Genomic DNA, 21,022 nt, shown 5'->3' with positions numbered 1-21,022 from the left:
TTTACGCTCTTCTCGACCTCGAGCATTTTCCTTGCTTCTACTTTCTTCGACATATTTGTCAAGGAGGCTTTGTCGAGCTAATCTCTCTAATAAGTCTTTGGCGATTATACATTCGTCTGTTGTGTGTTCGTACTTTTGGTGGAAGGCACAATGTTTGGTCTTGTCCACGAATCATTAGTCCTGGTACCTCCCTGCTCGGGCAGGGGGTTTTATTATTTTGGCATTGAGAATCTCCTTGATTATTTTTTCTCTCTTTGTGTTGAATCTAGTATAGATATCAAATTTTGGGGTTAGCTTGAATGGTTTCCTTGGCTCCTTATTGCTCGACGATCTTATAGTCTTATCTTCTTCTCTTAGAGGGTTGCCTGTCCGCTTTCTGTGCTTCTCGGAGTTCTTCGATCTCCATTTGACCTGCGACCCTTTCTCGAAACTCTTCCAGCGTCTTTGGTTTAGTCACCGCGATTGTTTCTCAGAACTTACCCGACATGAGGCCGACCTTAAGGGCGTGTAAGTGGACTGCTGGATCTAAGTCTGGAATTTCCATGGTTGCTTCAACAAGCCGAGTTATGTAGTCCTTTAGACTTTTGTGCTGTCCTTGTCTGATTGTACCCAGGTAGTTTGATCCATGTACATATATTCTTGATGCTGCGAAGTAATCGATGAAGGAACTCGCCAGGTCCTCAAATGAGGAGATCGAACCTGCAGACAATTTAGAAAACCAAAGTAATATAGCGCCATCAAGATAAGTAGAAAAATCTCTGCAAAGCACAGGTTCATTGTTAGCGCCATTAAAAAATATCATAGATTGAAATTTCTTAACACGAGCCCAGGGGTCACCAATTTCCTTGTATGGCTCAAGGGCAGTAGGTAGCACGAAGTTTTTCAGCATCTGAAGTTTGGTAATCTCTTCGCAGAAAGGGTTGTCTAAAGTCAGCTTTTTCTTTGGCGGACTGATGCTTAGCAGGTCTTTGTTGTCCTAAGCCGAGCCTTTAGAATTTCCTTCCTCATGTTTTCCCCCGTTTCCGGTAGAGGATATCTCAGCTTTCCTCTGAACCTCTTCCTGGAGTTCAACAATCTGGGCTAGGAGCTCGGCTTGCATGGGTTGTTAAACTCCGTTGTCGGCCATGCTTGGAATCTTGTAGAATAAAAAAAGAATACGAAAGCTAGGCAAAGGTCAGATAAATGTCTTTCTGGGCCCTACGGTGAGTGCCAAATGTTCCGTTCGAGCGTGACCAAGGTATAGGAACTCCTTCCATGATCGCTCAGCTCTGAGGAGAGCTATTTGTCATCTGCGAAGAATGATGGAACACATCGGTGATGCAAAACACAGCGACGGGAGCACCTGCAAAAAGCACTCCGACGCTCAAGTCAGAAAGAGATATTAAAGAAACAATATGAGTGTAAAATGAAACGTGTTTGTGACATGTCTTCTCCTGGGCTATCTAGTTTGTTTATATAGACGAGTGAAGTGTTAACTTCCCTTTTATTTGTTCCGATCTTTTCGGTTGTATAGTGAGTGTCGTTGTTGTTGATAACAGACTAGAGATGATGTTTGACTTGTGTGAAACCGTAATCAAGTGGTTGAGTTCTGTGTTATTATCTTCGGATTATTTGGTCAGTTTTTATATTGAACTTGTTTTCGAGTTTACGGGGTACACGTCACATCCAATAATAGTAGAATTAGAAGGAAGGTCAATGAGATGCCATCTATGATTCTTGATCAAAGCATCATATTCCTCAATCATGGCTTGGTGCCAATGAGTAGAGGATAAAGCCTCAAAAAGAGTCTTGGAAGGATATTGAGTGAGATCAATGTTAGAGACAGCAGCTAAAGCTTTTGGTTTAAGAACACCAAATTTAGATCTAGTAACCATTCTATGTGTATTAGATGATTTAGGAGTAGGTGAAGAAGTAAGAATGAGAGCCTTGGGTAACTGAATTTCAAGACCAGATATAGTTATAGAATCATGAGTAGCATGCTGATCCGAGGAAGTAGAAGGAACAAAATTAAATATGGATAGTTGGGGTGAATTCAATACATTAATATTAGAAGTGGACGGAGAAGTGGAAGCAGAATAAAGAACATCATATGTGTTAAGTGTATTAGTATTAAGAGTAGAATTAGAAATAGAAGAAGTGGAGTATGTGATAGGTAAGGAATTAGAATTAGAATTGGGAACAAGAGGTATAGGAGGCACAGAGGTAATTGTATGAGACAAAGAAGAAGAATCAGATGTAGCAAAAGAATTAAATGAAAAGAAAGATGGAAATAGTTTTTCATCAAAGATAACTTTCTTACAATTAGAATTTTTCCTTCACGAGTAAGACATTTGAAGCCTTTGGATAGAGGAGCATAGCCAAGGAAGATGCATTGTTGAGATCTAAAATCTAGTTTATGATGGTTGAAATGTCTAGTGTTAGAGTAGCATGCACAAGCAAAAATCTTGAGCATGTCATAGTTGGGTTTAATGTTGTGAAGCTTCTCAAAAGGTGATTTAAAATCTAAGATTTTAGTTGGTAGCCGATTTAAGAGAAAAACAGCTATAAAAAAAGCATCTTCCCAATAGAGAAGAGACAATTAAACAATAGCTAAGAGAGTTAAACCCATCTCAATCACATGTCTGTGTTTGCGTTCAACAACTCTTATTGTTCATGCGTGTAAGGACAAGATAGGCGATGAACAATACCTTGATCTTGTAAAAATGTCCTAAATGTGCTAGAAAGGAATTGTTTGCCATTATCAGTTTGAATGGCTTTGAGAGGGTGGCCAGTTTGACTTTCCATCAATACTTTTATACTGCTGAAAAATAGAGAAAACTTGAGACTTGGACTGCATCAAATATAAGCAAGTATAGCATATAAAAGCATCAACAAAACTCACATAATAATGAAACCTGGATCTAAAAACTGATGGAGGAGGACCCTAAATGTCAATAAACACAAGTTGCAAAAGAGAAGTGTATCAGTTTGAGAAAGGGGAAAGGAAAGAGCATGCATTTTCGCCATGCAACAATGATCACAGACAAAGGAATTAGTGACTGAATTTTGATTAATAGGAATATTACATTGTTTGAGAACACTTTTTACAATAGAGTTAGAAGGATGTCCAAGCCTTCTATGCCACAAAGCAAGATTGAGATTACAATAAGCTAAAAAAGCATATAATGGTGTGGCACACACAAATTATCAAAGGAATTCCATGTCTAAGAATTCCTTGAAAAGACCTGAGATTTAACAAAATAATGGAAGGGAAAAAATTCAAAGAAAACATTGTTATCTAAACAAAATTTTGATACACTGATAAGATTCTTTGCAATTTCAAGAATGTGTAAAACATTTTTAAGAGTAAAAAGATGATTACTATGAGGATTAAGCAAAGAAGAAGAACCAGTGTGTTTGATAAAAATACTAGATCCATTTGCTATATATAGTTGAACAGGCCAGTATATTCAGCTGAAGATATAAGCTTGACAGAATCATGTGTGAGGTGGTGGCTTGTGTTGGTGTCGGGGTACCATACAGTGTGCAACGGAAGAGGTGGTGAGGTAGGACTGTGGCTGGTGAAAGGAGGAGGAAAGAGGAGGTGGTGAATTAGATGAACCAGCATTGGCTAAATTTGAAGAGTATCCGTTGTATACTTGATCAAATCGATAGAAGAAGTATAAAGCGAAATAGCCTGGACGATTACACACTTGGCAGTAAAGACGATTTGTTGTTTGCCATGAATTTCTTGCATCACGTGCAAATCTTCCACCACAAGCACCTTTTCGTCCTCCAGAGGTTCTTCCAGCAAATCTTGGATTGGAAAAATTTGATTGAGCTAACTGAACTTGTGCTAGTCTAATAGAAAGTTGTTTGAACTTTTCCAGCGTTTCTTCATCAGAAATAAGGAGAGTTTCAACCTCTCCAATGGTAAAGAGTTTAGGTTTGGTTTGAATAAGTGTAATTTATTGTGAATAATCTTCAGGAAGACCATCACATATGGCTTTTATATGTGTTTCATTCAGGACATCATACCCAAGAGCAGTGAGAGAATCAACAAGTCTTTTTATGGTAGCAAGATACTGGTTGATGGTGAGAGAGTTTTTCTTGACATTCTTGAACTGAGTTCTTAGTTGCTTGATCTTTGTTTTGGTGGATTTAGCAAATATTTGATGAAGTTTGTGCCAAATTTAAATAGCAGATTTGCAATGTACAATTTGATTCTTGAGTGAACCATCAACAGATGCAAAAAACCAAAAATAAAGATTAGAATCATTTTGCATCCATTCAATGTACCTACTTGAGATGGTACCAATAGCTTTTTCAGCATTAGAGGCATGCTTTGCATGTTCTTTTCTTTCAACAATGTAATCTTTTAAATTCTGGCTCTTAATTTTAAAGAGAGTTTGTTTTCATGTCACAAAATTGGTGTCATCCAATTTATCTATAATGAGATTGAGTGTATATTTATTGTTGTTGGTTGTAGAAGCAGGAACAATAAGCGCCATGAATTTAAGATTTAAACTCTTGATACCGTGTGAAAAGTTGATTTTGCAATAAATCATGACAGAGAAAACAAAAAACAAAGACTTTGTACAGCTAAAAAGTTTTTGAATTCTTAGTATATGAGTACTATTTCTTTCCACTATATTCCCTTAATTATTCAACTAGAAGTGTACTCTATATATATATATATATATACTAACTATAACAGAGAACCAGAAGGTGAAAATAGAAAAAATCTAGAGAGCCAACTAAATATAAGCCAAATAAATCCATTTTTTTTTTATTTTTGATTTTGAAATTCGAAATATTAAGATAGTGACGGGTTATTATTTTTTTGTTTTGTAACAGGGCTGTTTTTCAACTAGTTGGTTAAAATTCACTTTATCCCTATTAGGGACGGTTTATCATATGTTAAACATTAGAATAACAATGACATCAACACTAGGATTTGTTTGGGTGAACTTAAAATTTTTTTTAATTTTTTCATTTAAAAATATTTTTTCATGAACTTAATAACACCTAAATAAATACTTAATTGAATTGGTGACCGTAGGATCAACTTAGCTCAGTTAAAAACTCTGAACCAAATTGATCATTTTTAAACTTAAAAACTAAATTAATTAAAAGATAAAAATTTAGGGATCAAATTTGCTCCACAAAATTTTCATCTTACATTTTTGTATACTTCAAAACAACTCATTTTTTATGCTTGATCTACATGGTACATGCTGCTCAACCAGCAGCTCTCTTTCTAGTTAGTATTAAATGGGGGAAATAATATCTTATTGCTAAGCACTATTAGGATATGAATAACAAGACATAATGATAGAACAGAGTAGGCCGACATATACCTGGTATATCTGAAAATATCTGAAACTACCTGATTAAAGTATAACTATTGCCTATTGAAGCGCCTACAATTATACACAGACCTCAATATAGTTCTATACATGTTTCAACTTCTGGCGAAATGGTAACAAAAAAACAAACCATCATTTGATAATAATAAAAAAAAACCCCGTGTTTTTCCACAGCTACACAGTTGCTTTGCTAAGGCTATCCATTCATCTGTTTCTTATTTTGTCCTGCATATATTAAAACACCATTTATTATTTAACAGAGAAATCTAAAAGCAGTTCTTTGGTTATCCATGTCCTAGTCATATATCGCTATTATTTTGTTAATTACATGCACATTTGCATAGTTGAAAAATGTGTATGCACCAACTTGTCCCTTCTACATAAAAAGGCAGCCTGGTGCACAGCATCTCGTGTTAAACACAGGGTCTGGAAAAGGATCGCACCTAAAAGGTGTAATGTATGCAACCTAAGTGATAATTACATCAGTGGCTGTTTCTACAGCTTGAACTCGTGACCTTGAGGTCACATAAAGACAACTCAACCTGTCCATTCTACATGCATAGTTGAAAATAATCTTAAATGCACAACAAAGTTTGCACCAAGATAATCTATAATGGTAAAGATGTCATAGAAGTTATTGACGTAATTATGCAAAGATCCTATTGGATTATCTCAGTACATCATGGAATAAATCTTCTACCTCTTTCTGGCCTTGTAACAGGACAAAGACAACAGAATAATAAAATAGCAAATATATGGTGTTTTTATGTCTAACTATATTCCCAAATTTCAACACCCCAGTAGTGAGTGATTCTTTAAGAATATGAAATGGAAATCTGCCATCAATACATCAAAACCGAAGTATAGAGGACAACTAGAAGATAAATGCAACTAGAAAATTAATGCTCAAGAAAGTAGCAAGGCAGTGATATCGCTCTACATGGATTAGAGCTAAGATGAAACAATTTGATAAGAGCATTAGCTGAACAAAAATGTCATTAACTCATAAACATAGATCTTTCCTAGCAAGTTAGAGGCAGAGATCCTTGTGAAATTGTCAGTATGCCCCCCACCTCCAAAATGAACAAAATGAGTGCATAAGCACAAGTAGGACAATGCCATTACAATTTTTTTTAAAACATGACGGGGCAGCCCACCAAAAAAAGGGGGCGGATTATAATTTTTAGAGTGCCTATTTTGGTGGGGCAGGCTGGCCCACCGTGCTTACTGGAGGCACGGGACAAGATAGGCTGGCCTGTTTCCCATTCCTAATAAAGATACAGAAGTGCAGAACCATCAACAGGTGGTCCAAAGTTTCAATTCATGCAGAGTGTTCCTCAAGAACCCAAGATTGTTCCAGAGAAATGTCATTGCTTAACTATGCAGCATGAGATCTTAGCAGTGAGAACAGTGAGAGGAGGAATAGCACCTAATAAAGACAGGTGAAAATAATTTGCCAAAATTCTTTTTTATTTTTATTATTATAATTTTATTTGCCCCAAAAGCAAAAGTTTCAAGAGCATAAAGATAGAATACGAACTACCAAAATAATTGACCATAAATCTGCCAAACATAAATCATCATGAAAAAGTAGGTTAAATTAATCTAATAATTTAAAAAATTGTAATTAAATCCTCAAATTTTACCTTTTTTCCAAATCTTACAATTTTTTACTAAACAAAAGTTTCTAAACTATAAATACATTGTCACAAACTATTTCTCAAAACTTTATATCTTATTGCACACCTTCACCCTTAGAATCCTTTGGGCTTGAAACATAGACATTGCACAACTCACCTATCTTGTGCTGAAACTCAACTTATTTTATTTAGAAGAAGGAGGATAACAATGATTAAGCACTAAATCAACTTAACCACAGAGACTACCATATCATAAACCATTTTACACGAACATTTTAATGTTCTGCAAGGGCAAATTAATAGCATCATATCTTCAATAAACATATTTGAACCTACTATGCAATTGAATGAGTCCATAGAGTTTATCTTAATTCTCATATATTTCCTCACAACATACTAACAGTCAACACTTGTACGTGAACAGGGAATTAAAAAAAAAAAAAAAAAACAGCCGAGTGTACAAGCATCCTGCATTATCACAGGGTCCCGGGAAGGGCCGCACCCAAAGGGTGTAATGTATAAAATTATAAGGATTCAGTTAGAAGTAGACACTTCACCCAAAGGGTGTAATGTATAAAATTATAAGGATTCAGTTAGAAGTAGACACTTCACTCGCAAGGGCATGGGTGCTTTAAATATACTTTTGTAGACCTCACAAGGTAGGAATCTCATGCATTTGGCACCCTTTTACCTTATAGTGACCATTTTGACATGCCAATGAAAGTACAAGGAGGCAAGGAGCAATAAATAGATTTAACCAAAATGTATGATTAGTCATTTACCTTTCTTGATATTTCTCCACTTGTCTTTAAGGTCAATAGGTGAACGGGTCTTATCAAAAACATGACGACCAAATTCTAGAATTCTATTCCAAGGGATTCTCTGATTTTCCTTTGAGAACCTTAACACTCCTTCCTGCAATGTTAGAATCATAATTAATGCTATTGAAGATTACAGATATGAAACTTGTTTGAGTAATGGAGTGTCAAAAATATTAAATATCAACAGTATATCAAAAGATATCTCTTATATTGCTGAGTTCTCCAAAATTTGGATTTTTTTTCTGTTATCGCGTCTATAAAATCATTCTATTTGCATCATTTAGAAGCCAAATGTCAAATCCGATCCTGCAAGACTAGCATATTTGAATATCTGTTGTTGGCCAAATGCACATGACGGTGGATTTTACACTGCCACAAAGATTTGGCTTCATTCCTTCTCCCCAAACCAACAGTATTAGTCAACAGGAACTTGTCAAAGATTTGGCTTCGGTCCTTCTCCCAAACCAACAGTATTAGTCGACAGGAACTTGTCAAAAGTTCTAAGCAATCCGATATACCAAATAAAGCATATCATAGATATATCTTTATTGACCTACTCGTATCATGGAAACATCATAGAGCATCTTAAATTATTTCATACAAACAAAATCTATATTTCTTTAGATTTTATTCTTTCTTATATTAATTCAATTATGATTTGGAAGAGTAAACCTTGCATCTGAGGATGGTTGTTGCATTGTGACCTAGAGCATAACAGAATAAAATTTTGGAAACAGTCTCTCCACAGTGAGTAATAGAAATTGAGGCCTTGTGTTGGCCTTTGGTCATTTAGGAGTTCCTATAACACCATATCTTTGAATCAGTTCTAATATCGCATACGACTACCCTTCAAAGCCCCGCCAGTCAGTTTCAGTCTTTGTTCTCTCCTTTCTCCTTCCTTGCCTTCAAAGTTGCATCAGTGTTCTGGCTAAACCATAACAACATTGATTGCAATTTTCTCACTAGGAGGGGTCAGGCGGTCAGCTATAAAGAGTTAAGGACTAACAGTGCAATAGTGCCTTGTCATATATTGTACTCCCCTGGGGTATCAATCAAGAGAGTTTCAATTATCCTCCATGGAGTACAAAATTTATACTCCACATTGTTTGACAACTAATCATTTATCTTTTATTTATTATTATATGTTCTCTTTCTTCTTCAACCATTTTGTTGTGATAAATTAATGTGAAAGAAGAATCGTTCTTCCTTCGTGATGTATATAAGAATTACACATCAAGTAATTGTCCACTTTCAAAAATTTCACTTTTTATTCTTTTTACCAATTATAGAAATTACCCTTATTCAACAACCTATCTTGTCACTCTTATTAAATAATTCTCTGTACTTTCAGTAAGGCAAGCTGTTCCAATCATTTCCTTGATCATTTCCTCCAATCATTGTTTGATCATTTCCAATCATTTTATTGGCCCTACATCAGCCTAATTTCCGTTAATTGACAATCAGCCTAAGCAAACCACTCTAAAGTAGTATCAGTCCTAAATCTTAAATGTAACCCAAAAACAAATAAAAAGATAAACATCTAATTGAAATGAACCTCATGTTTAGTCCCAAGTCCTAACCACCAGAAATATGTACATACATTATACTAACACATACAACAGCTATAGTTGTGTAAGAACTTCATCTTTACTTCTGAAAAGCACCCACCAAACATTCAAATGGTGCAGGGTGGGTGTGTGTGCGTGCATGTGCACATAACTGACTCTGGTTTGAACCCCGTGGCAGGGTTAGAGCATAGCAACAATAACTCAGTCGGTTATAGAAACACATGACTTGAAAAAAAAAAAAAAAACTTATACCTGCAGAATTTTTTCTTCTTCAGCCGTCCAAATTAACATGTTTCGTCTTGCTAATGGAAATTTTTTTATTCTGCAAGAAAGACTACACATTTAAGTCTGCTACATAACTAAGAGGGAGCAAAAGTTTGCCAAAAAAATAGTTAACAGTGCACACAGGTAATGCTCTTGAGAAGGTAACTTTAAATGAATAATGAAGCAAGCATTTAGTCACACACAGAGAAATGAATGACTCACTCTTGCTTTTGTGAACTCTGTGATCGTCTTCGGAATCTGCAGCTGGTAACTTCCTCATTTATGTCACTGCCCTTTTCCTCTTTGAAGTTATTCCCCTGTAATAATGGTTTCTTGTAAACATCCTGAGGATATTCTGTCTTTTGGATCTTCCTTTTGCTACAGCAGCTTCTCCCTGAGATGGTATCAGAATCTGAATTATTAGTTTCATTCACAGAACTACCTATTGCAGATTCCTCGTTTTCTTTAAGGGGCATCTTTTCTTTGCCAGTCTTCCTCCCCTTATCTCCAGATTTTACAGAACTTTCCTGTGTCCCTTGGGCAAATGCTATATCCTTTGAATGTCCTTCAATATGCTTTCCCAAATGCAAAGCATCCAAATGTCCTCCTTCCTCTCTGCCATTAATAATTCTTTCATGTACATCCTCCTTATTTAGTCTTGAGTCACCTATTTCAAAGCTTTCTTTCAGTTCCAAAGATTTTGTCTCATCTGTTTCGACTTTTCCAGGTCTATCAAATTTGTCCTGGTCCAAAGAACCCTCAACCAGATTAATATCTACTGGCATAACTTCTTCACCACAGGATCTGAAATCACCATCAGAATAAGCTTGATCTTCAAGTGCTATATCACATTGAACACTAGCGTCTTTTTGCAATTTTATTGGTAGGTCAACCTTTGGCTGCAAGAGCTGAGCACCGACTTCATCCGTTCCCTGCCTACCATCACTGCTTAATGGGATCCCACCTCCATCATCAGGTTCTTTCCTCTTATCAGCCGATTTGGTCTTCACCAATCTGTCATTCATAACCACATCTTTATCCGACAAGCCTAACAAAGCATTCTTCGCTGAGAAGATCCTTTCCTTCAACTCTGGATTCATATTGACATTCCGACTGTACCAGCAATAAGGGCAGTAGAACTTACCCAAATCATCAAACTTAGGTTCGGAGTTGATACACTTGGGGTGGAGCCCCACAGGGCAACCACTTCCACTACATACTAACACTCCCCCACGTTTATTGCAGCATAAGCAGATACTCTTGTCGAGAAAATCAATATCCTCATGATCGAGAATATCAAGGGGATTTTCATTGTAATGTTGATCAATGCATTCAACTGTTGGAACATCTTTCACGTTATCATCATCACCACCCCCATGTGATGTCTCAAATTCGGTTGCACAGTTTTTGTCCTGTTCATGATTGAGAACATCAAGGTGATTTTCATTGTAATGCTGATCAATGCAATCGACCATTGGAGCATCTTTTGCATCATCACCACCACCCCCATGTGATATCTCCAACTCGGCTGCAACGTATTCATCCTGTTCAAAATGCTAAACAATTAAATACATTACCATCATAACTAGGGATTCATGAATAATGGGACAACTTTTACTTCATAAACCCTTCCCTTCCCTTTCCTCTCTTCTCAAAAACAAGTATAACAACAATAAGAAAATTGGCGTATGCCATTTAACAAGACAACGAAATTTTGCGAATTGCAAAACAGACAAACTATCAGCAACCGTTAGAACAAATGAGCTTATAATACAGAGAAATCGAGTTCGGAAATTAAAAGTTGAAGTTGAAGTTGAAGGGAGAGGTAACCTGCTTGGTGATCGGAGAAGGAGGATCTGCAGAGCACGAAAGCCTTCTACGTCCGCCACGTGTCTTGATTCTCATTATTCGCTATTTGAAAATTCCGTCAGTTTGGAACGAAACGATGGAATGCGAAGCTTCTTCGTCTTGCTCGTTCACTGCAACTGCAAAACCCACTGGCCAGAAAGTGAGACTGTAATCTAAAATCGAAAAGACTATTTTGCCCCTAGGTGTATAGGCAAGAACACATAGACCACCAGAAGAGTCCTCTCCTTCGTCGTTTTGTTCCTCCACCCGCGATGTTCACTCATCTTCTGTCATCGTCGTTCGTTGCTCGTCTTCCGCCGCTGTTTACAATTTTTATTTTTTTGTTTCTGTTTTGTTTTTGGCATCCATCTTCATGAACTGATATTACATAATCTGCTACAATTTCAACTGATCCACGACCCCCATTCCACCCAGACCTCCAAAGTCCAAATTAAACCACCGGCATTGTTTTTTTCTCTCAAATTAATTTTTAGATTGTTCATATGGAAAATTTTCAGAAATAAAACAAAATCTTTATTTTTCAGAGAAATAAAATAAAATTAATATTATATACTAAAATAATTTAATTTTAATTCTACAATATCAAAAATTTTAAATCTAATCAAATTTATATATTCAAATAATTTTATAAATAATTGATCTAAGAATTAATTATTTTTATAGATAATACACATTTAGATTTTTGTAAAAAATTTCTAACACTATATAACATTAAAATTAAATTCAGGCTACCAAAATTATGTCGTTGTTGTGTTTTTTTAGGGTTTAACAAGGAAATATAGAGGACCTTAATAGTCAATTAATGAATATTAATAAATTTTTCATCCGTATTAGTGGTTAATTGAAACGATTAATTTTATCTCTTTGGTATAAGAGTAAATATTATTTTTCAATTTCCTAATTATATCCCGTGATTAAAAAAGTAAAATACTAAAAAAACCAACCCCACAGGCCCACACCCCCCTGCCCCCCATAGGCCCCCATCCCCAAACGTGCCTAACCCCCCCACCCCCAAACGTAACCTAGCCGCTCTCTTCTGTCAGTGTCGCTCTGACGCTCTCTGCACTGGCGGCGAACCCACTTTCCTGCAGCACCTCCCAGCGCCGGCGAAGCCCTTCCTCCCACCACCTCGCAGCGCCGCCGAAGCCTTCCTCCCAGCGCTGCCGAACCTTTTCTCCCAGGACCTCCTCGCCGACAGCACCACCCTCGCGGTCGTCGACACTACACCACCCAACACCATCCAGTAGCCAGCAGTGCACCACACCCGGCGCCACCCACAGCACCGTTTCTGGCCATCCGCAGCATCGAGCCACCCAGCAGTCCAGCCCAGCACCACCCAGCAGCGTTTCTAGCCACCCACAACACAGCACGGCAAGTCATGTATTCTCCTCATAGGTATGTATATTTAATTATTTAATTATTATAAATATCTCTCTGGTTATATATAGTTGTCATTCTTATTTATGAAGCATTTTTGTTTTAATGTTTAATTGGTGTTGGGTATTGCAGCAATTGCAGGCATAGAGAGGTTTGCATATAAAGGGGTCGCATCAAATTTGGTTACATACCTAACTGATGTAGTGAAGCTAAGGAACTCATCTGCTGCAAAAATGGTTAATAGTTGGTGTGGCTTCACTTCCATAGTGCCCTTGTTGGTGGCACCCATTGCTGATGCTTATTGGCACAAATATTCCACAATTATGGCCTCTTCTTTCCTCTATCTCATGGTGAGTCACCCTCCACAACTTCAATATCAACTACCTTTATATATGAATAATATTACATTGATTATTTCTTAGTCACTTTTGAGCTCGAGTTATGTTATGTACAAAACATGGAACATTGTATTGACTCACACTTTGTTTAATATTAAATGAGATGTGAATCAAATTTAAGTGAAATCTTTGTCCCATTTAATGATAGATAAAATATGAGTCAAGCAGCATATTCTTAACAGAGGACAATTTTTTGGAGTTTAGATATGACATACTAATATAATATAGCAGCCATATTATTCTTATAAGTTCCATTATGGATTACGTTGTAGGTTTGTTAGAGTCTGAGTAATAAATAATCTTCCCATTTGGGCATATATGAAATAATGCTCTCTATAAAAGTTACAGATGGTATAAGAAAGTGTATCATGTTTTGCTACCTTTCAAAGTCAGATATAAAATCAACCAGAGTATCAACATAAATTTTTTTTGGCAAAGAACACTGACACTTTAATAATCCTGAATAACATGAAAAGTTTTACTTGTACTCTAAGCAGGAAACGAATTTTCCATAGCCCCTCATTTTTCAATACTTATATTAAATTTTCCAGGCATAGATCACCTATGTAAGCTAGTTGTTAATGTTGTTGTGTTTATTATTATTATATTGGCTATGTAATATAATTACAAGTCTGCTAATTTTCAGTTATATGAAGCTACTTAAATATACTTATTATTGTTTTCCATAACTAATTACTAATATATCTGGGATTTCATATTCTTATGTATGTAACCACAAAATAAATAAATAAAATAAAAACATAAGCATGTGTATAGAACTGAAGTTATTGTCTTGTCCTGTTTAAGCAGTAAAACAACATGATAACATGATAGGCTTGAAAAGATTAACTTTAGATCAGTTGTGTTGACTATTGAACTTTTAAACTTCTTTAGTTGTCGTATTTCCTTTTGTCGTTAAATTTTATTGGATCAAGATTTTGTTAGCTATTGTGTATTTGTGTTTGTCAATTTCAATGTTATGACTTTATAAAATAGTATGGTAATATGATTTTAATTGGTTTGGTTTGGTTCGGATGATTTCGATAAAAAAAATCGAACCAAACTGAACTGCAGTTTAATTAAACGATTGGATCGTGTGCTCGCGAGGCGCATCTCGCCTGTCTCCTCCGTCTGTGCTGTGTGCTCGGCCGTTCGCGTCTCGCCGCACCTCTGGCGGTGAGTGCTCGAGCTGTGCTTCCTGCAGCCGTGCAGTGTGTCATCATCGTCGTCCGCCATCACAGTACCCAACGCCTAGTGTGCTCCACTGCTCGTGTCTTGCCTCTCTTCCTACAGCTGTGCTTCCTGGTGAGTGCTCGCGTCTCGCCGCCCCGCGGCTCCGTCCCTCCCTCGCCTCCTTCCGTGGTTGTTGCTGTCTGAACTGCTGCTCGTCGTCCACCTTCTGCCTCTGCAACAATAGGTAAGTATTTAATTTTTTTCCAGTTTTTTTCCCAGTTGATTCATTGATGTTATTGCTGTGAATTTTAATGTTGATTGGTTTATGAGCTTATTAGAAATAAATATGGAAGTGGTTGAATTGAAATGTTGAATTGGTTTATGAATATGAATATGCAGGGGTTTTGCTGATTATGAATATAGTTTAATTGTTGAATATGCAGTGGTTTTGTTAATTGTTGAATTGGTTTCACTGATTATGAATTTAGTTGATTGTTGATTAGTGTTGCTGTAATGATGCTGGTTTGTTTTGCTATTAGTTACTTAGTTGATTGAATTTTTTTCTTTTTATGGGATTTTAAAGCCATCATCATCCCAAGAACATCAGATGAAGATAAATAACTAGACTTTGAAATTACTCTTTGGACATAGTTTATGGATTGTTATTCTTAATTGTGTCAATTAAGATACTATTGAAGTAGTACTAACTAATTTTATGTCTATTTTAGAATTTGAGCCTTAATTGTTGTTCAAATATTAGTAAAGACATATATTTCAAATTTTAATTTTAAGTTTTTGACTACTTTTACTTAAATAAGACCGGGTTAACCGGTTCAACCGACTTACTGGTTTGATCACTGGACTGATTCTGATAACTATGGTTGGGAGAGGTGTGCAGTAGTGTTAGAATTTGGGAGAATAAGTTAAGAAGAGTGGTTTGGAAATTTTAGATAATTTTTTAGAATTTGAATAGTTTTGTCGAGTAACTCATCTTTTATGGTTACAAGTTAATTTTAATTATTTTATGCTTAGATTTGTCAGTGTTGTAATTTTTCATGGTTAATTTTGGTACATTACTTGGTGGTCAAGTAATAACTTGTTGGTGGAGAGAAGTTTAAGGAAAGAAGGTAGAGAGAGAGGAATGGGGGAGAGAGAGAAGGGCACATTAAGTTGGAGAAGAGAGAGAGAGAGAATTTTAATTTTTTAAAGGGTTTATTATTCCTTATATTTAAAAGTTATTTCTATGTGGCATCCACCTACTATTTGACATGTTAATATATCACCATTTGGCAACCGGTTACAGAAGTTGCTTAAATCAGATGGTTGGAGGGTCAATTAAGGATTTTCGACTTATGGATAGACGATTTATCCTTTGGCAAAATAATGAACGATCAAAAATAATATTTACTCTTAATATAACTTAGATAACAATTATTGAACCTGCTGGAAATGCGCGAACTATTTTATTTTATTTAAAAAAAAAAAACAAACTTAGACTATGTCGTTTAAAGTTTTTGGTTGCCCACAGTATCTCTCAGCCCGGCAAGATAAGGATGAATCCATTGCGGATCTGAGCTCCATTTAAGGGTTTGTCGCTAGCTAATGGGTTGCTGCATGCATAAGACGGAATTCGAATCTTCGACACTTGTTTAAGTGGACGAGTGACTGACCAACCCAAGTTGGTTGTCGTTTAAAGTTTTAAACAGACAAAGAATGAGACCCTACTTGCCCAATACGTGCCCAAGTGGCCAAGTTCCAACGCTAGGCCACTGCTGTTGGAGGTACGCGTTCTGTATGTCAGATTGATGCTGCGACCCAATCCGCTCTCTGCATTGCTAATCCGTTGAGTCCGTCCAACTCCTGCGCCATCACCGTTCTCCATTTCTCCTCCTGTATCACTACTCCGTGTCGTTGCCACCAGCGTCTCTGCCACTTGCGTCTCTTCTTGCCTCTTCGCCGGCAGCCCTCGCCTCTCTGGCCACTTCTTCCCCCATCCCTAATAAGATTCACTGCTCTTTGATTTTCTGCTTGGATTTGGCATTTTGCTTCTTGAATTTGATTTTATCCCAATTAATAATATGTTTCTGATAATGTAATTTAATTGTGTTAAAATTCTATGTTGCTTCATGAATTTGATTTTGATTTTGTGATGTTGTTGGCTGTTAGTCTTTGTTGATATATGTAGTTCTGTTTGTTAATCAATGTTAGCTATGCTTGTATTTTCAATTTTTCACCATATCTCTCTTTCTGCCATGCTGTGTTCATGCCACTCCTCCTACGCAATCCAAGAAAGATACCATTAGTTTAGACATAAAATAAACACAATATATATTTCTCTTGTAGACAGTAATGTTACAATAATTTGTAACGCATAGGGTCAAATTCTTTTCCAATTCTGCAATGCAGATAACTATGTACTCAATTAGTATGTGATAAATCATGTGCACCACCAACTAACACATCCTCTTTATTTCATAGCAGGCAAAACCTTATTGGGAAGCGAAGAGAAAGAGAAAGAGAACCGTAAGTAACATGCCGAATTGCAATGATAAACAACAGAAGATGTGGCCTTCTCAAACTTGTTTCTCTTCGTAATGCTTCTCACTCTTTCTCAAATGCAAAACCTGATTCCCATTTGGCAGCAACATTAACGGCTAAGAAGAGTGTTTTTGGGTTCCACACTAACATTGATGATGCTGTTGCCTTTTTCATTCGCCTCATCAATGAGCACCACACTCCATCTCAACTCGAACTTGGTAAGATTTTGATGTCTGTTGTTAACATGAAAGAATACCCCACTGCTATTTTTCTTTTTGCACAAATGGAGTTTAAGGGTATTGCTCCTTCCATGATTAGTCTGAGCATGTTGATTAATTGTTTTTGCCGTTTGGGTCAAATGAACTCTGCTTTCTCTGCATTGGCCAAGATTATCAAGATGGGTCATGAATTGAATGTTATAACACTGACCACACTCATCAAAGGGTTCTGTATAAATGGCAAGGTTAGGGAAGCCCTAGGGTTTCATGACAAGCTAATATCTCTAGGTTTTCAGCTTGATGAGGTTAGTTATGGGACCTTAATTAGTGGTCTATGTAAAATGGGGCAAGCAAGAGTCGCCATGGAGCTTTTGCAAAAGCTAGAGAGTTATACAGTTAAGCCTAACATAGTAATGTACAGAACAATTATTGATGGATTGCGTAAAGATGGTCTTGTAAATGAGGCACAAAATTTGTTCTCAGAGATGATTTCTCGAGGAATTTATCCTGATGTTGTCTCATACAATTCTCTGATGCATGGTTTGTGTTGCACCGGTCGTTTAAAAGAAGCAACTCAATTGTTGAATGATATGGTTGTTAAAGACATTAACCCAGATGTATGTACCTATAACATTATAGTCAATGCATTATGTAAAGAAAGAAGAATAATAGAAGCCAAACAAGTGTTTGATATGTTGATGGACAGACGAATCAAGCCTGATGTAGTCACATACAATGCATTAATATATGGATACATTTTAACTGGCAAAGTGGATGAAGCAGCAAGTTTATTTGGTGATATGAAGAAAATTGGTCTGGCTCCTTGTGTCTGGAGTTATAGTATTATGATAAATGGATATTGTAAACACAAAAGATTGGATGAAGCTGTAACACTCTTTAAGGAGATGCTCCAGAGAAATTTGGTTCCAAGTACTGTAACATATAATTCTCTTATTGATGGCTTTTGCAAATCAGGGAGAATACCTGATGTGCAAAAGCTTCTTGAGGATATGTATGCTAGAGGCCAGCCCCCAAATATTATTACTTACAATATCTTATTAGCCGGTTTGTGTAAAGGTAGTCATCTTGATGCTGCGATTGAATTATTTCAGAAAATTTTTGGCAAGGGGGGTTGGTCCTTATGCCATACACCATACTGATCGATGGATTCTATAATCACGGGAGACATAAAACTGCTAAAGAGGTTTTCAACCTTCTCCATAATAATGGTTGGCGAGATGTCAAAGCAATTGATGCTATGATCAATGGGCTGTGTAAGGACTAAGGAGGGCTTGTTCAACAAAGCAACAAGCTTGCTATCAAATGGATGACAATGGTTGTGCCCTAGATGATGTAACTGCTTTCGCAACTGTTCATGCTCTTGAGAAAAATGAAAAAGAAAAAGCAGAGAAGCTTCTTTGGAAAATAATCTTTATAGGCCTGTTGAAGCGATAAAATAAGGTAATACATTATTGTTTTTCAACTAAAACTATTTCTTTTTATGTTGAAAAGTTTTATTATGACTTTTATTCATCAAATTATGGTTTAGAGTAAGATTTGATTCGGCTCTGTCTTAGGACCAATTCCTAGACTGCCAAGTGCTTACAAGGTGGTTTATACATGATTGTGCAGTATAAATATGTAGAAATCAAACCAACATATATAAAAACTTAGAATGGAACTTGAGGATTGACAAAGCATGACCTACCAGCTAGGTGAGCTGAAAAAGTTTATTGCTTTAATGTCAAGGAGGATGGACTATTCATGGCTATATCATTGCTGAAGTCTAAACATTCCTATGTCCTCAAATTTTATTATAACCTTGTGCATTGGTTAATTTCTTATGTTTAGAATATTTAGGGAGTGTAGTTGGAATTACTATGATCATTCATGTTCTTTCACTTTGAATCTGGCTAGTGATACCTTTATGGGAAATTTTTTTAAAAAAATCTGAACAGTAATAGCAACATTCCCTGGTTTCCAATTTATTCATTGTGTGTGTGTATGTGTGTTTTTTCCTTTCACATTGGCTAAGAGAAGTTTAATCCTCACTTTCTTGGTTGCACAAACAAATGTTCCTTAGATGGTTGTAGATATTGATCTGTTTTAGCTTTTCAAATGATTGGTTTGCTTTTGGACAGTGTAGCATTTCTTAGAAGTAATTTTTTAGTGATCTTCCAGGGAACAATATTTCAGAAGGTTGAATAAGTGAAATATGAGAGACTGAAATAGGCATTGTTTCTGCGGCTAGCAATTTGAAATTGGTTTTGAGAAATAACTATAAATTATGGCCATCAATTGGAACTATAGTACACCAAGTATCTGTCTTCTTAAACTTAAACTTGGCTACTATTTATCTCAGAAACATTATGAACTTGTCTTTGCAAAGTTATTTTTCTTCCAGCTCCGTCCTCATGTTTCTTTTTAGAATTTTAATTAAAGAAAGATCTTTGTTCAGTATTTCAAAATCTCTTTCTAATATTTTGGTAGTGCAATTGTTTAGAAGGATCCTGCTAGCACAAAAACCTGTTACATATTTCTCCCAAGTTTCAAACCTAGCACAATCCAATTGTTGTGTGTGTTGAGTTTTTTTTGGGTCTAATGTAGTTATTATTTTAAATGTCAGGTAGGATTTGGGGAAGCAGCAAGTATGTTTTTCTTTGCTTTGAAGTATGTGAATCTCCTTTGATCACTACTGTCTCAAATGCTCTTTATTCATCGAACATCATGCCTCAAAATGCAAAATCATGGTTGGTTGAATTTGATTATGGAATCCATTCTAGAATTCGTCCACCATCCTTTTGTATGTTAGTACTTTAAGAGGGGAGTGGACATTTCGCACTGTAATTGATAATGCCACTCTTCTATTGTATGTAATTTCCAACATATCTTTAAACTCCACTAATTCTAGAAGTATTAACTTTATACATCTTATTAGATGAGATTCGACATCGAAGCTTCTTGCTATAGGATTGTGAAAACCTTATATTCATTATGTAGTGTATAGGCTAGAAAGTTCTAGTTGCTATAGGAGGTTATGTCGTTGACTTGAAGTTCCTATAAATAAAATACTACTAGGAGCTTTGAATTGTGTGTACGAGGTGAATTGTGAAGTGTGAAGGGGAGAGTGATAATCAAAGAGTAGGAGTGAGTGAGTGAGTGAGTAAGTCAAGTGCAGGTGTGAGATGTATAGAGAGCAAGAACAATTAAGGTCTAGTGTATGCATCATTAGTAAGGCCCGAGTGTAAATTGTGTCTCATTAAATTGTACTCTTGTGTTTATAAATTTTAAAAAAAATCATAACTTTTGTGTCTCACTCTGCATGTTATTTTTGAAGCTAGACAGCAAAATTCCTTTTTATCTTTTCTTTCTTCTTTGCTAGAAAAGAGTTGCAATGCCTTCCATTTCTGAGCCTTGTGATGATTGTCATTTGATTAGCATATAACTAATGAAATCCTTGACTTGGATTTACTCTAAGCCCAAGTTAATGTTGTGTTATGATATTTATAATTAGGAACAATAAATTTGTCAATTCAAAATATAGAAACTTCAATAGTGTCAATTCTTTTTCTACCTGGTACTTTGATTATATATACATTGAAACTTCGCTTTGAATTTGAACTGTCCACCAGCCCTGCATAGAAAGACCACCAATTAGTCAAATTTATCTCTGCTTTTGAATTCAAAATTTGAGACCGAATACCATAAAATACCCATTATTTTTTTATTTACACTAAATAAACTAAGAAAAGACTTGTAACAAGTACAAAATATAATATTTCGCACTAGAGGAATTTGTGAAAAAGTA

General features: G+C 36.0%; 2 protein-coding genes across 6 annotated transcripts; one reads left to right on the top strand and one right to left on the bottom strand.

The window, feature by feature from the left end:
• Positions 1-5,135: 5,135 nt before the first annotated feature.
• On the bottom strand, positions 5,136-11,977 carry LOC130936249 (uncharacterized). 2 transcript variants are annotated; one of them, XM_057866292.1, is made up of 5 exons: positions 11,472-11,977; positions 9,864-11,197; positions 9,630-9,699; positions 7,771-7,903; positions 5,136-5,573 (listed from the first exon to the last, which is right to left on the bottom strand). In XM_057866292.1, exons 1-5 carry the CDS (start codon positions 11,544-11,546, stop codon positions 5,545-5,547), a joined length of 1,641 nt encoding a protein of 546 aa, XP_057722275.1. In that variant the 5' UTR covers positions 11,547-11,977; the 3' UTR covers positions 5,136-5,544. The 2 variants fall into 2 exon arrangements, with proteins under 2 accessions (XP_057722275.1, XP_057722276.1); XM_057866293.1 differs by having other exon boundaries at positions 9,864-11,185.
• A 523-nt stretch (positions 11,978-12,500) lies between these two features.
• LOC130935980 (pentatricopeptide repeat-containing protein At1g12775, mitochondrial-like) lies at positions 12,501-20,530 on the top strand. 4 transcript variants are annotated; one of them, XM_057865933.1, is made up of 6 exons: positions 12,501-12,905; positions 13,020-13,237; positions 14,360-14,702; positions 16,937-18,675; positions 18,847-18,929; positions 19,841-20,530. In XM_057865933.1, the coding sequence occupies exon 4, from the start codon at positions 17,004-17,006 to the stop codon at positions 18,372-18,374; it is 1,371 nt and encodes a 456-aa protein (XP_057721916.1). In that variant the 5' UTR covers positions 12,501-12,905; positions 13,020-13,237; positions 14,360-14,702; positions 16,937-17,003; the 3' UTR covers positions 18,375-18,675; positions 18,847-18,929; positions 19,841-20,530. The 4 variants fall into 4 exon arrangements, with proteins under 4 accessions (XP_057721916.1, XP_057721915.1, XP_057721914.1 ...); XM_057865932.1 differs by lacking the exon at positions 18,847-18,929 and having other exon boundaries at positions 16,940-18,675; XM_057865931.1 differs by lacking the exon at positions 18,847-18,929.
• Positions 20,531-21,022: the final 492 nt, after the last annotated feature.

This window comes from Arachis stenosperma, chromosome 6 (assembly GCF_014773155.1).
Source record: "Arachis stenosperma cultivar V10309 chromosome 6, arast.V10309.gnm1.PFL2, whole genome shotgun sequence".
In the NCBI taxonomy this organism is placed as follows: domain Eukaryota; kingdom Viridiplantae; phylum Streptophyta; class Magnoliopsida; order Fabales; family Fabaceae; genus Arachis; species Arachis stenosperma.
This window is presented reverse-complemented; position numbering and strand designations above follow the sequence as displayed.

What these genes read in the sequence shown, in the direction of transcription:
- LOC130935980 (XM_057865932.1), top strand. Translation starts at nt 17,004, where the DNA reads ATGATAAACAACAGAAGATGTGGCCTTCTCAAACTTGTTTCTCTTCGT.
- LOC130936249 (XM_057866292.1), bottom strand. Translation starts at nt 11,546, where the DNA reads ATGAGAATCAAGACACGTGGCGGACGTAGAAGGCTTTCGTGCTCTGCA. An exon ending in AAGAAGAAAAAATTCTGCAG is followed by an intron (nt 7,904 to 9,629) that starts GTATAAGTTTTT and finishes CTAACATTGCAG; the next exon opens with GAAGGAGTGTTAAGGTTCTC. An exon ending in GTGGAGAAATATCAAGAAAG is followed by an intron (nt 5,574 to 7,770) that starts GTAAATGACTAA and finishes TAATATATGCAG; the next exon opens with GACAAAATAAGAAACAGATG.